Below are 14,786 nucleotides of genomic sequence, written 5' to 3' on the forward strand. Positions count from 1 at the left end.
TCAGATGGTTAAGCGTCTGCCTTCAGCTCAAGTCCTGATATTGAGCCCTGCGTTGGGGCTCCCTGCTTAGCTGGGAGTCTACTTCTCCCTCTGCCCACTGCGCCCCCTCCCTCAGCTCATGCTCGCTCACTCTCAAATGAATAAATACAATCTTTTTTTTAAAAAGATTTTAAAATTTTAATTAAGTAATCTCCACACCCAACATAGGGCTTGAACCCACAACCCTGAGATCAAAAGTCGCACGCTCCACTGATTGAGCCAGCTAGGTGCCCCTGTTTTGTTCTTTTTACATTCCACATATAAGTGAGATCATATGGTATTTGTCTTTCTCTCACTTATTTCACTCAGCAAAATGCTCTCAAAGTCTATCCATGTTGTTGCAAATGGCAAGATTTTGTTTTTTATATGGCTCAGTGATACTCCTGTATGTATGTGTGTATAAAATCACATTTTCGTTATTCCTTCGTCCATTGATGGATACTTGGGTGTCCATATCTCAACTGTTGTAAATAAAGCTGCAGGGAACATGGTGGGGGGGGGTGTTAAGTGTAAATTAAGTATAAGTTAGTGTTTATGTTTTCTTTGGATAAAATCCCAGAAGTGGAATTGCTGGATCTTATGGTAGTTCTTTTCCTTTTTTTTTTTTTTTTTTTTTTTTTTTTTAACTTCTTGAGGAACCTCCATGTTGTTTCCACAGTGGCTGCACCAGGGCTCCCTCTTCCCACATCCTCACCGGCACTTGTTACTTCTTGTCTTTTTGATAAAAGCCATTCTCATAGGTATGAGGTGATAGCTCATTTGTCCAGATACATCACTTTGACAATATCATTGACTATACTCTGCATGCAGCGCCTGTTATTTCCATGACTTACTCAGGCTGTAACTGGAAGCCTGAGCCTCCCACGGCCCTTCCCCCCTTGTGCCCAACCTTGTTCGCCCTCCCCTCTGGCAACCATCAGTTTGTTCTCTGTATTTACAGGTCTGATTCTGCTTTTTGTTTGCTTATTCATTTGTGTGTTTTTTATTTTTTTATTTTTTTTTAAAGATTTTATTTATTTATTAGAAAGAGTTCAAGCAGGGGGAGCAGCAGGGAGAGGGAGAAGCAGGCTCCCCACTGAGCAGGGAGCCCAACGTGGGCTGGATCCCAGGACCTTGAGATCATGATCTGAGCCGAAGGCAGATGCTTAGCCGACTGAGCCACCCAGGCATCCCTGTTTTGTTTTTTAGATTCCACTCATGAAGTCAGTTCATGAGTGGAATCAGTTCACTCATGTGAAATCACATGGTGTTTGGCTTTCTTAGTCTGACTTATTTCACTTAGCGTAATCCCCTTTAGGTCCATCCATGTTGTCGCAAATGGCATATCTCATCTTTTGTTATGGCTGAGTAGTATTTATATATGCTGCATCTTTCTTACCATTTGTCTCTTGATGGACACTTAGGTTGTTTCCCTGTCTTGGCTATTGTAAATAACATTGCAGTAAGCATGGGTCAAATTAGTGTTTGGTATTATTTCTTCTTTGAATGTTTAGTTATAATTCACTTGTGAAACCATCTGATCCTGGACTTTTGTTTGTTGGGAGTTTTTGGATTATTCGGTCTCCTTACTAATAATCAGCCTGTTCAGATTTTCTGTTCCTTTATGATTCAGTCTTAGTAGGTTGTATGTTTCTAGGAATTTATCCATTTCTTCTATTTTTCTAATTTGTTGGCATGTAATTATTCATAGTAGTCTCTATCCTTTGTATTTCAGTGGTATCGATTGTACCATTCATTTCTGATTTTATTTACGTCCTCCTTTTTTCTTGATGTGTTTATGTAAGGTTTGTCAATTTTGTTTATCTTTTCAAAGAACCAGCTCTTGGTTTTGAATTTTCTCTTTTGTTTTTTAGTTTCTATTTCGTTTGTTTTTTCATTTATTCTTTTTCTAGTTCTTTGAGGTATAAAGTTAATGTTTGAGATTTTTTTGTTTCTTGAGGTAGGCATTTATCACAGCGAATTCCCCTCTTAGAACTGCTCTTGCTGCATCCCATAAATTTTGGTGTGTTGTTTTTCCAATTTCATTTATCTCATAAGGTTTTTTTTTTTCTCCTTTGATTTCTTCTTTGACCCATGGGTTGTTCAGTAGCATGTTTAATCTCTATGTAGTTGTGAATTTCCCAGTTTTTTTCTTATAATTGATTTCTAGTTTTATACCATTGTGGTTGGAAAAGATGCTTTGATATGGTTTCAGTCTTCTAAATGTATTGAGACTTGTTTTGTGGCCTAACATGTGATCTGTCCTGGAAAATGTTCCATGTGCACCTGAAAAGAATGTGTTTTCTGTGTTTGGATGGAGTGTTCTGTGTGTATCTGTTAGGTCCATCTAGTCTAATGTGTCATTCAAAGCCCTTGTTTCCTTGTTGATTTTATGTCTGATTTATCCATTGATGTAGGTGGGGTGTTGAAGTCACCTACGATTACTGTTACTGTCAGTTTCTCTAGGTCTGTTAATAGTTCTCTGTGTATGTGGGCACTCCTGTGGTGGGTACATAGGTATTTATTAATTAGTATATCCTCTTGTTGGATTGATCCCTTTATCATTATGTAGTGTTCTTCTTTGTCTCCTGCTGCAGTCTTTGTTTTAAAGTCTGCTTTGTCTGATACAAAGTATTGCCTCCTCAGCTTTTCTTCACTTCAAGGTGCATTGAATATCTTTTTTAGTCCCTTCCCTTTCAGTTAGTATATGTCTCTAGGTCTGAGTGAGTCTCTTGTAGGCAGCATATTGTGGGGTCTTGTTTTTTTATCTATTCAGTCACCCTGCCCCTTTTGATGAGAGCATTTAGTCCATTCACATTTAAAGTAATTATTGATAGATATGTACTCATGGCCATTTTTAAAATTATTTTCTGGTTGTTTTTATAGTTCTTCTCTGTTCCTTTCTTCTCTTGCTCTCTCCTGTTGTGGTTTGATGGTTTTCTAGTGTTGTGCTTGGATTCCTTTCTCTTTTACTTTTTCTGTATCTATTACAGGTGTTTGATTTGTGGTTACCATTAGGTTCACATATAAAATCTTATGTGCATAGCAGCCTATGCTAAGTTGATGGTCACTTCAGTGCTTTCTTTAGAATGTTAAGTTTGAACTTAATTTTTACTCCCCTTTTATGTATATGAGGTCATATTTTACATCTTTTTTTGTGTGTTCCTTGACTGATTTTTGTAGATCATATTTGATTTTACTTCTTTTGTGTCTTAACCTCCACATTGGCTTAAAAGTGGTTAATCTACTGCTTTTACTATATATTTGCTTTTACCTGTGAAATTTTTTCCTTTCATAATTTTCTTTTTTCTTTTTTTTTTTAAGATTTTATTTATTTATTTGACAGAGAGGTAGAGAGCACAAGTAGGCAGAGTGGCAGGCAGAGGGAGAGGGAGAAGCAGGCTCTCCGCTGAGCAGGGAGCCGGACGTGGGGGTCGATTCCAGGACCCCAGGATCATGACCTGATCCGAAGGCAGCCGCTTAACCAACTGAGCCACCCAGGCGCCCCCCTTTCATAATTTTCTTACTATGGATTATGTCCTTTTCTTTCCACTCAAATAACTCCTTTTAACATTTCCTTTAGTAGGAAATGTAAAAGGCCAGTTTAGTAGTGATGAACTCCTTTAACTTTTGTCTGGGAAACTCTGTCTCTCCTCCTATTCTGAAAGATAACCTTGCTGGGTAGAGTATTCTTGGTGGCAGGTTTTTTCCTTTCAGTATTTTGATTATCATGCCATTCCCCCTGGCCTGCAGAGTTTCTGCTGAAAAATAAGCTCATAGCCTTATGGGATTTTACTTGTCTGTAACTGCTTTTTTCTTGTTGCTTTTAAAATTCTCTCTTGATCATTACTTTTTGTCATTTTAATTATAATGTGTCTAGGCATGGATCTTCTTAGGTTAATCTTGTTAGAGGGCCTCTTTGCTTCTTGGACCTGGATGTCTGTTTCCTTCCCCACATTAAGGATATCTTCAGCTATTATTTCTTCAAAGAGGTTTTCTGCTTCCTTTTCTCCTCTCCTGTGGGATTCATGTAATGCCAGTGTTACTGTGCTTGATGATGTCACTGAATTCCTTTAACCTATTCTCATTTTTTATTATTTTTTTTTCTTCTTGCTGTTCAGTTTGGGTGCTTTCCATTAGCCTGTCATCCAGGTCACTGATCTGTTCTGCATTCACTAATCAGCTGATATTTCCATTAGTATATTTTTTATTTACTGAATTCTTCATCTCTGATTCTTTTTTATATTTTCTACCTCTTTGTTGAAATTCTGCATTCATCCATTCTTTTCTCAAGTCCAGTGAGTATCTTTATGACCATTACTTCAAATAAGGCATTTTGCTTATCTCCATTTCATTTAGCTCTTTGGTTTTGACTTTGTTCTTTCATTTGGGACATAATCCTTTGTTTCTTCATTTTCTCTCTCTTTCTACATATTAGCGTAGTCAGCTGCATCTTGAAGGTAGTGGCCTTGTGTGGAAGAGGTCCTGTGGTGCCCTGAAGTGCATTCCCTACCAGGTCATCGGTCGCAGGCGCTCCAGGGGTGTCTCCTGTGTGGGCTGTGTGTACCCTACTGTCGTAGCTGAGCCATGTCTGCCTTTAGCCCAGTCAGCTCTGGTGACCCACTTTGCCTGCTGTGAGCACACTGGACAGTGCGGTCCCTGCACTGTTGAGAGGCCGGAAGCTGCTGGGTAGGGCCAGCGGTCAGCCCCTCTGCCACAGGTATAGGCTCTTGTCACTCAGTCTTTCGATTGGAGTATTTAGATTCTCCAAGAATTTGGAGAGTCCTCTACAGCCATAGCATCCTGAACCACCCTGTCTCAGCTGATCCGACACTAAGCTGGGTCAGGCCCGGTTAGTAGTTGCTGGGAGGTCTCCTCGGAATACTGGATGCTGTCAGCTTAAAAGAGCTGAGGTCTCCAGAGTGCTCAGCTGCCTTTGGTCCTGGGGCAGGAGCAGACCAGCATCATGGACAAGTCTAGAACCTTTTATAGCAGTTTAACAGTAATTTTGTTATTTCCAATGTATTTATTTTTGTTACTGTATCTTCAACAATGTATCAGACCGTGATTGATTGGGAGGGGAAAATACTGGTTCTTGACCACAGACAGGTGGAGAGCTACTGACCTTGGACACCTATGTAAGAAACAAAGTCATCTGAGCAAGCAGTCTGATCGCAGCCCAGCCGCTTGTTTATGGGGAAAGAAGACAGGCAGCATGGCTGTGTACACTTACTACCTGATTTGCTCCTAGGTGTTACTGGGCTTACGTGATACCAGCGATTCCATTGTGGCAATTACTCTTCACAGCCTAGCAGTGCTGGTGTCTTTGCTTGGACCAGAGGTGGTTGTGGGAGGAGAAAGAACCAAGATCTTCAAACGCACTGCCCCAAGTTTTACGAAAACGGTCGACCTTTCCCCAGAAGGTAAAAATGATTAAAAAGTATAGCTTTTTATTTTAAATGTTTAATTAGATTTTTGACATTATACAATAATGCAGGTGGGTTGTCTTCAGTCAAATGATACAGAGAATGGTAAAGAGTAATTTCCCTCTCCCAGTTCCTTCTGGGTGTGTAAGGTAACCAGTTTTAATAGTTTAGTGGCAATCTTTTCTTCCCTTTTTCTTCCCCACAAAGACACACAGATGTATCTTTATACACACATGCCCATATATAGGATTTTTTAACAAAACAATGAGAAAATACTATGTGCAATTCTGCAACTTAATTTTTTTGTGTAGTGGCTTATCAGGAACTGGTCTCCAGGTCAATACATAGAAACAACACCTTTTTTGACAGCTGCCTAATATTTCATTGAATTCATTAGTGGTATCCCTATTGGTGGATATTGCTTTCATTTCTTGATGTTACATTGCTGCGGTAGAGGTCTTCTATGTACCTGTATCTTTATGTAGTTTGGCTTTTATTGCTAGAGGATAAAATCCCAGAAGTAGACCTACCGGGTCAAAGGGTATATATTTAAAATTTTAATAGATACCGTCTGGCACGTTCTAAAAAGTTTGTAGCAACTTGTAACACTAGCCGTTTAAGTTTTTCTGATGTTGATGGCCTTTTAGGTAAAAAGCTGTTGATTTTTAAGTACTTCAAGAAATCCTTATTTCTGGTCTGTTCTCATTGGATGTTACATGGGATGGAGCAGTGATTTCTGGTCTTTGTAGGCTGTAAAAGTCAAGAATAAGAATTTTATATCAGAGTCATTGCTTCCTTGGTCCTTGGTTTAACCCTGACTGGGATGGTGACCTTGTTAGGAAATGCAGATCTTGGATTCAGTTCTCATGGACGATGAATTCGATAGCACAGAAACAGTCACAGTAGAAAAGAACTATCAGACTTTTCCCTAATTTTGATCCCAGGAGAGTCTTTAAAGCAACACTGGCTTCCTGAAGTTTTGATGAGTCCAACTCTTCTTGGTGCTGATGAAGTCAGTGTCAGTCAGGAGCTTGAAGAGGGTGAAGAAGAAGCTGTGCCCCCTCTCCGACCAGGCTATGTTCATACTACACTGAGTGAACGAAGTCTGTGTGTGACTGGTTTTTCTCATAGCAGAGTACACCAAACAGCAAATGAGAGATGTATTTATATTTCATACCAGAGGAATTTGGGGGGGGGATGGTAGTAGTGGTATGTGTAGTTTTGAGATAAGACTGGGGAGTCCATCTCTGAGGGCAGCTTTGCATGTTGAATTAGCAAGAACCCCACTCCTCATACCTGTTGTATTTATTGGATGCAGTTTCCTAGCTCTGGACATTTTATATACTGTTGACCTGTAATCTTAGTAAGAAACCAAAAGACACCAAAGCAGGAGTACCAAATGAATTTTTATTAAAATAGATGTTCCTGAAGACTTTATAAGACAGAATAAGGTCTAATCCCACTGACTTCCCAAATTAGTTAAGCTCTTCATCCAAGATGGCTGTTGAGCCCTGGCGGCAGCCTGCACTTCCCAGTTTCCAGTTAAGAGTGGCCCTTCTTCTGAGGGACGTGGGAGAATGCTGGGGAGGGGGCACGTATACAGGAGGGTACCCTTGGACTTTTTTTTTCTCCTTCTGTTCTTCTGCAGTTTACCTATATGGTCAGACTTAATATGGGATAATACTAAGGCTTATGAAAAGGGTACTTCAGGAAAATAAGTCTGCGTGGAAGAGCATTGGAGAAGGGGACACTGGATAAGAGACATCGGTAGGCCCTTGGCAGGGAGGATGGTGGCAGAGCAAGCAAGAGGGTACAGGGCTTGCAGAGGTCAGGCCTTGGAGGGCAGGCAAGGCCTCCCTGTGATGATGTACCCCAGGCAGAGGAAGGATTAAGCCAAAAATTTTGCTGGAATGTTTTTGACCAAAGCCCACTGTTGAGTATAAGCTTTCTGGTAAACCATTAAAGACAACATTTTTTTTTTTTTTTTGAAACAATTTCCCCCCCAGCTGGGAGTTAAACATCTGCTATAACATAAAATTTATCAATTTTTAACTGTACAGTTTGTGGCATTAAGTACATTCACATTGGTGTGCTTGTACTCTTAGACTTTGTATTCTTAAAAGTAGAATCAATTATGATTTTAAATTGCCAAAATGTTCAAAGCCATTAACTTTTGTAAGTAGGTATCCTAAAGGTTATATCTAATCAACTCCTCAGCTAATGCTTGAATCCTTTCGAGTCCCTTAACATCATGTAGACACTCACCTGCCCTGAAACACCTTGAGGACCGGCAGTCCACTGCGTAACAGGTGTGTTTCTTCAGATATCTGAAGATGCTCTCTCCCTGCAACTTACCTTTTAACTGTGTTAAATAGACCCATTTCCCTTAACTGTTGCTCACCTACCCTGATAGAGCAAGAAGCAATTTACTATCCCTTTTATTTTGGGGAGTTTTTGTTTATCTGCAGATTTTCCCCCACATGTCGTCTGTAGCCAGCAGACTCAGATGGCGCCAGTCGTGGAGAAGCCCTCCTCTGGCACATTCCCTAAATGTTTCTTTTCTGGCAGCATGCCCGTCAGCAAGAAGCACATACAGCAAGATTGCTACAATACTCTTTTACAGACAGGTAGAAATACTCAATTTATGTAGCTTTTCCACTGTTTAGATGAATGTTTTCCTGAGTACTAAGTTTTAAATTCTGAAAATTAAGGGCACTTTGGGAGTATTGAGGCTGACTTCTGTTATCACTTACAACTCTATAGTCAGCTGGGTCTCCTCTGCTTTTCCTGGACAGGGCATAGACCTTCCATTTTTTCATAACTGGTGAGGAGAGCTGGCTGACATTACTTTGGTACTTCTGATGCTTTAGTGTAGCATTTTCCAAATTGTATCAGAGGATGATAGTTCTCTTAGATGGCAGTAGGTATGCCATGAAAAAGAGAATTGTGTGGTTTAAGTAAGTTTGGGGAAATGTTAGTAGCAGAGTCCTGACACATTGCACAAAATTGCAGAGCCGTGACTACATTTAAGGAAATCTGTTTAAAATGAGGGTATGTTAGGGGCACCTGGGTGGCTCAGTCAGTTAAGCATCTCACTCTTGATTTGGGCTCAGGTGAAGGGATCAAACCCTGTGTCGGGCTCTGTGCTGGGCATGGAGCCTGCTTGAGATCCTCTAAAAATAAATAAAATTTAAAAAGTAAAATTAGGGTATATTGGGTTAAGACAAACTTATTTGAGCACACAACACTTCTTGGGGTTAACACTGCCTGGCTTAGAACATTTCTATATTTGTTTATAGATAATTATGCCAATAAACAATATGCTTGAATATTTAGTGAAGGACTGTATGCTCCAGTTAAAGTATTTGAATAACTTATATCACATCTTTGTTCTGTTCTGCTGGGATATCTCTTTTGTAGGTACAGTTTAATAACCTGTGTTACCCTTTTCCTTTTGCTTGCTCTTAACACTTCATGAGAGTAATTTTTGTATATATCCCCACAGGTGATCAATTTCCTCAGCCTATTAAATTTCCCATGAATGGACTCTCAGATGTGAAAAATACCTTGGGAGATAGTGAGAACTTCCCACCAAGTTCTAAAAAGTCTGAGGAGTGGCCTGACTGGAGTGAGCCTGAGGAGCCTGAAAACAAAGCTGTCAGCATCCAGATTTGTCCCACAGAAGCCTACGATGCCTCCACATCCCCACTCACTAACGTGAACGCGGAGGAGGTGGTGTGGGATGACTTTGAATCCAGCAGCTTAGATACTGAAATAAGTGCAAGAGGTGGAGTCTCAGCTGTCAGCCGGGGTACCTCAGGGGAACAGGAGGCTATTTCTACTTTGGTTTCACTCACTGAAGAGTCCAAGCCTTTGAAATTGAGTCTACCCCAAAAGACCAATCTTGCACAAAGTGGGGATGACCCAGACCAAACCAAGCCACCAAAAGTGTCATCCCAAGAAAGGCGCCTTAAGGATCCATCAGAACTTGGTTTAGGAGAGGAGTTTACCATTCAAGTAAAAAAGAAGCCAGTACAAGATCCAGAGTTGGACTGGTTTGCTGATATGATTCCAGAAATTAAGCCTTCAGCTGCTATTCTTATTTTGCCTGAACTGAGGACAGAAATGATGGTTTCTGACAAGGATGACGTCTCACCAGTGATGCAGTTTTCCTCAAAATTTGCTGCAGCAGAGATGACTGAGGTGAGGCTTAGTAAATCGTGCTACTAGTTTAAAGGGTGCCCTTGTACATAACCGGTTGCAAGGTCTCGTTGATAACAGACTTGCTGTTTTCCTGGTGAGGGAAGAGACGAACGCACACATTTGCTTACGGTGATGGGTGAAGCACAAAATGAATATGATCAGTTTCTATAAATGCTGTCTTTCCTTCCCCAGAAAGAAGTAGCAATGCTTAGACTTAGGTGTTTAATGGGCCGCTAGTTACTATTATAACCTTTTTACTTAAAAAGGGGTTAAACCAAGAATAGGGTATCATCAGATAGATTTTATTGTATTTATATGGTCCTTGGAAAGTTATTTTCCAGTGTTTTGGTCTTGTAAATCTGGAACCAAAGTAATCCTCCTCCTCTTCAGCTTCCTGTTGCAGTAAGTTATTTTACCTAGCGCGAGGAGATCTCTTCCAGCATCAAAAGGCAAGTGTTAGGCCTCTTTAAATTCAGAAATGATTTGTCTCAGCAGCCTGCCCTTGGTTTGCTTTATCTTGCTGCAGGGAGAGTCTGAAGGCTGGGGAGACGAAGGGGAGCTGAACTGGGAAGATAATAACTGGTGACAACGGGTATAACTTTAGGGAAAAGGATTTCTTTAAAAAAAAAAAAAAATCAAACTAATACCTCAAAGTGGGCTCTGCAGACAAGAAAACCCAGAAGCATCTGTTTTTCCCATCTGTGCCAACTGAAGCTCGAGCCCCTGAGTGCTGGCTGGTGCCCCGGCAGCGAAGAGCCCCAGCGCTGGTTTTGCGGAGGAGGAGCTCGTGTGCGTCTGACAGGCCAGTTTCCGTGAAGAGCAAGTAGCTATGGAAAGGTTGAATTTACTGCTTTTTTCCAGGACAATTCCAGAAGAAAATAAATACAAAAATTCAAGCCGATTAGCTTAATTTTGTGCCATTTCTTTAACAGAAGAGTAAGCTTTATTATGAAATACAACTACGGAAAAAATTTTAGCTGTAAAGTATATAAATAATTTTAAATTGCTAAGGTTTCCTTAGGCAGCTTATTTATTTGTTTACAGTTGTACTGTCTGTGGCCCTATGGGTACCTGGGCAGTCCCTGACTGTTCCACATGTATTACATGTACCAAAGTTCTTCACGAGAAATCTCCCCCACCACCTGTTCTCTAAACATCCAATAAAGACTATTTTCACTAGATTCAACTTTACAAAAGTTGTTTTATATGTGTTAGAAAACGCATAGTTACATCAATATATTCATTTACAAAGTATCGTATAGGATGGTAAAAATCACACCCCGTTCAGTCTAGTGGTAACACAGTCTAGTCCATTCAAGGGCCACCCTAGAGTACATGTCGTTTCAGCTCATCAATCCTTTCTTGGAGCATCTCCATTTTCAGTAGAAGCCAGTCTGGAGCAGGAGACTTTTGGAGTAAGGACTCAATTGCCTCCAAGGCCCCTGATGCTGCTTGCAGTGCTGACCTGTACTCTTCTTCCAAGGGGAACTCCTGACGTGGTCTTTTTGCATAAGGCTGGCAAATGAGAAAAACACGGGGTAAGTAATGCCATGATACCCATTCCCAAGATGATCAAAAACTTTCTTTTGGTATTTCTAAAACTGTAAAATTTTATGTGCAAATTTTATTTTGTCAATGGCTCACAAGGGCAGGAGGGAACGACCACCCCTGTATCACCTAGAAAAATATGTGAAGGCATTTCTGGTTTGTCACAGCGATTCAGGGTGCTACTACCATTAGGGTCCAAGGAAACTAAGAGGAATGCTGCCTTGTCCAGCAATTTCCAGAGTATTCTTTGGAAATATCTTGTCCTGACAAAAAAGCCCCAGGTATGCGTTTTCTAAATGGTTCCAGTTTACTTTTTAACGTTAAGTGCTGTGGTCTTTCAGATGCTTTTCAACCCAATTCAATAAATTGTCAGGCTTTCTAACATCACTGCACTGGGGTGGGGATCGGGACCAGGACGTCTTTTGTAATCACAGTCTTCCTAAGGAAGGTCATAAATTCTTGAGGGCTTATTTACAGCAATGCTATGTAACTTTTAGGCCTGAAATCTATTAAGTTAAATATGTCTTGAAAACAAGTTATTAACATAAACTTTCTTTATATAAGAGTTGTAAATAAAACTCAACAGAATATTGTTCCTCTTAGGGATTGCTATTCTAAATACACTATCAGAGGAGGGGGGAAAGATGGCGGAGGACTAGGGGACCCTATTTCAACTGGTCCCCGGAATTGAGCTGGATATCTACCAGACCACTCTGAGCACCCACGAAACCAGCCTGAGATGTAAGAAGATCTGGACCTCTACAAGCAGAATATCGCAGGCAGTTGGTTTTGAGGTATGAAGCAGGGAGCCCTGATTCCGTGGGCAGATATCAGAGGATAAATGGCAGCGGGAGGGTGCCTGGCTGTGGGGATCCTACACCGTCGGTGAGCGACAGCCTTGCACACTGGGGACGGGGCACAGACTCGCAGACCGGTAGAAGCGAGGAAAGGACTTTAGGGCAGTCCCCTGGAGCGGCGGGGTCGCGCACACGCAAACTGGGAGCAGCTGGCGGTTTTAGAAGCACAAAGGGCAGAGACGTGCCCCAACCTGGAGGCAGGACTGGGAGCGCTGCGGAGGGGCGCACAACCCAGGACGCTGCAGTTTATAGCAGCACGGACAGAAACGGAGATGGTGTGGCCTGGAGAGCTCACTGAAGAACAGATGAGGTCTCTCTGCTCTGAGGCAGAGGGTTGGAAACGGTCTCTTCTGCTCTGACTCGCGGAAGAGACATGGAAAGCCGCCAGGGAAAGGCGCCAGAGAACAAAAGCCCCAAAGACTTATTCCCACTGAGCCCATCCCCTTCCACAGGGGGGCAGGGCAACTCCACCCAAACAGGGTTGCCTGAGTAACAGCACGGCAGGCCCCTCCCCCAGAAGACAGGCTGGGAAAACAAGAGGCCAGCCCTAAGGTCCCAAGAAAACAGGTGCATCTTGCTTGGGTTCTGGTCAATAATTTGGACTCTATACATTCCCTCAAACACCCATCAACAGAATGACTAGGAGGAGGAGCCCCCAAAATAGAAAAGACTCAGAGATTATGACTTACACTGCAGATTTACAAATGGATGCAGATATAACCAAGATGTTGGAGATGGAATTCAGGCTAGCAATTGTGAAGACAATGGCTAGAATGGAGAAATCAATTAATGGCAACATAGAGTCTCTAAGGGCAGAAATGAAAGGTGAATTGGCAGAACTTAAAAATGCTATCAATGAGATCCAATCCAATCTAGATAATCTAACAGCTAGGGTAACTGAGGCAGAAGAGCGAATAAGCGACCTGGAAGACAATATAACCGATAAAAAGGGAAAAGAGGAGGCCAGGGAAAAACAACTCAGAATCCATGAAAATAGAATCAGAGAAAGAAGTGTCACCATGAAGCGTTCCAATGTCAGAATAACTGGTATCCCAGAGGGAGTGGAGAGAGAGAGAGGACTAAAAGATGTATCTGAGCAAATGATAGGTGAGAACTTCCCTAATCTGGGAAATGAAACAAACATTCAAGTCCTAGAGGCAGAGAGGACCCCTCCCAAGATCAAGGAAAACAGGCCAACACCCCGGCATCTAATAGTAAAACTTGCAAATCTTAGAACCGAGGAAACCATCTTAAGAGCAGTTAGGGGGAAGAGATTCCTTACATACAGAAGGAGGAACATCAGAATAACGTCAGACCTATCCACAGAGACCTAGCAAGCCAGAAAGGACTGGCAAGACATATTCAGGGCACTAAATGAGAAGAACATGCAGCCAAGAATACTTTATCCGGCAAGGTTGTCATTTAGAATGGATGGAGAGATGCAGAGCTTCCACAACTGGCAGAAACTGAAAGAATATGTGACCACTAAACCAGCCCTGCCAGAAATATTAAATATTAAGAACTTAAATATTAAGTTCTATAAAAGGAGAAAGCCCCCAAAGGTGATATACAACATATTTACAGGGACAATCTGTAAAAACAAGGTCTTCACAGGCAACATGATGACAATTAATTCGTATCTTTCAATAATCACTCACTCTCAACGTGAATGGCCTAAATGCTCCCATAAAATGGCACAGGGTTGCAGATTGGATAAAAAGACAGGACCCATCCATATGCTGTCTACAAAAGACTCATTTTGAACCTAAAGATACATCCAGACTGAAAGTGAAGGGATGGAGATCCCTCTTCCATGCCAGCGGACCTCAAAAGAGAGCTGGGGTAGCAATTCTTATATCAGACAAATTAGATTTTAAACTAAAGTCTAATTAGAGACACAGAAGGACACTATATCATTCTTAAAGGGACTATCCAACAAGAAGATCTAACAATTGTAAATATCTATGCCCCCAACATGGGAGCAGCCATCTACATAAGCCAACTGTTAACCAAAATAGTCATATTGATAACAATACGTTAATCATAGGAGACCTCAATACTCCACTCTCAGCAATGGACAGATCATCTAAGCAGAAAATCAACAAGGAAACAAGAGCTCTGAATGATACATTGGACCAGATGGACCTCATAGATATACACAGAACATTCCACCCTAAAACAACAGAATACTCATTCTTGTCGAGTGCACATGGAACTTTCTCCAGAACAGACCACATACTGGGTCACAAATCAGGTCTCCACCGATACCAAAAGATTGAGATTATTCCCTGCATATCCTCAGACCATAATGCTTTAAAACTGGAACTCAACCACAAGAAAAAAATTGGCAGAAATTCAAATACTTGGAAGCTAAAGACCACTCTGCTCAAGAATGTTTGGGTCAAACAGGAAATCAAAGAACTTAAACAATTCATGGAAACCAATGAGAATGAAAACACATCAGTCCAAAACCTATGGGATACTGCAAAGGCGGTCCTAAGGGGGAAATACATAGCCATCCAAGCCTCACTCAAAAAATAGAAAAATCCCGAATTCACCAACTAACTCTACACCTTAAAGAACTAGAGAAAAAGCAACAAATGATGCCTAAGCCACGCATTAGAAGAGAAATAATTAAAATTAGAGCAGAAATCAATGAATTAGAAACCAGAAACACAGATCAGATCAACAAAACTAGAAGTTGGTTCTTGGAAAGAATTAATAAGATCGATAA

At 41.2% G+C, this 14,786-nt stretch overlaps 2 protein-coding genes across 3 annotated transcripts in view; one reads left to right on the forward strand and one right to left on the reverse strand.

Annotated features, from left to right (window-relative positions):
• The window catches only part of SCYL3 (SCY1 like pseudokinase 3), a 41,287-nt gene extending 30,742 nt beyond the window's left edge, over positions 1-10,545 (forward strand). Inside the window, exons 11-14 of one of the 2 annotated variants that reach the window (XM_021682825.2) lie at positions 5,270-5,441; positions 7,913-8,071; positions 8,950-9,647; positions 10,174-10,545. In XM_021682825.2, the coding sequence (XP_021538500.1) occupies positions 5,270-5,441; positions 7,913-8,071; positions 8,950-9,647; positions 10,174-10,233 (1,089 nt within the window). In that variant the 3' untranslated portion in view covers positions 10,234-10,545. The remainder of the gene's footprint in view (positions 1-5,269; positions 5,442-7,912; positions 8,072-8,949; positions 9,648-10,173) is intronic. The other variant, XM_021682823.2, reaches the window with a different exon arrangement.
• Positions 10,546-10,863: 318 nt separating this feature from the next.
• The window catches only part of C6H1orf112 (chromosome 6 C1orf112 homolog), a 48,734-nt gene continuing 44,811 nt past the window's right edge, over positions 10,864-14,786 (reverse strand). The window contains exon 24 of the mRNA XM_021682822.2: positions 10,864-11,162. Within this exon, the coding sequence (XP_021538497.2) occupies positions 10,974-11,162 (189 nt within the window). The 3' untranslated portion in view covers positions 10,864-10,973. The remainder of the gene's footprint in view (positions 11,163-14,786) is intronic.

This window comes from Neomonachus schauinslandi, chromosome 6 (genome assembly GCF_002201575.2).
Source record: "Neomonachus schauinslandi chromosome 6, ASM220157v2, whole genome shotgun sequence".
Taxonomy (NCBI): Eukaryota; Metazoa; Chordata; class Mammalia; order Carnivora; family Phocidae; genus Neomonachus; species Neomonachus schauinslandi.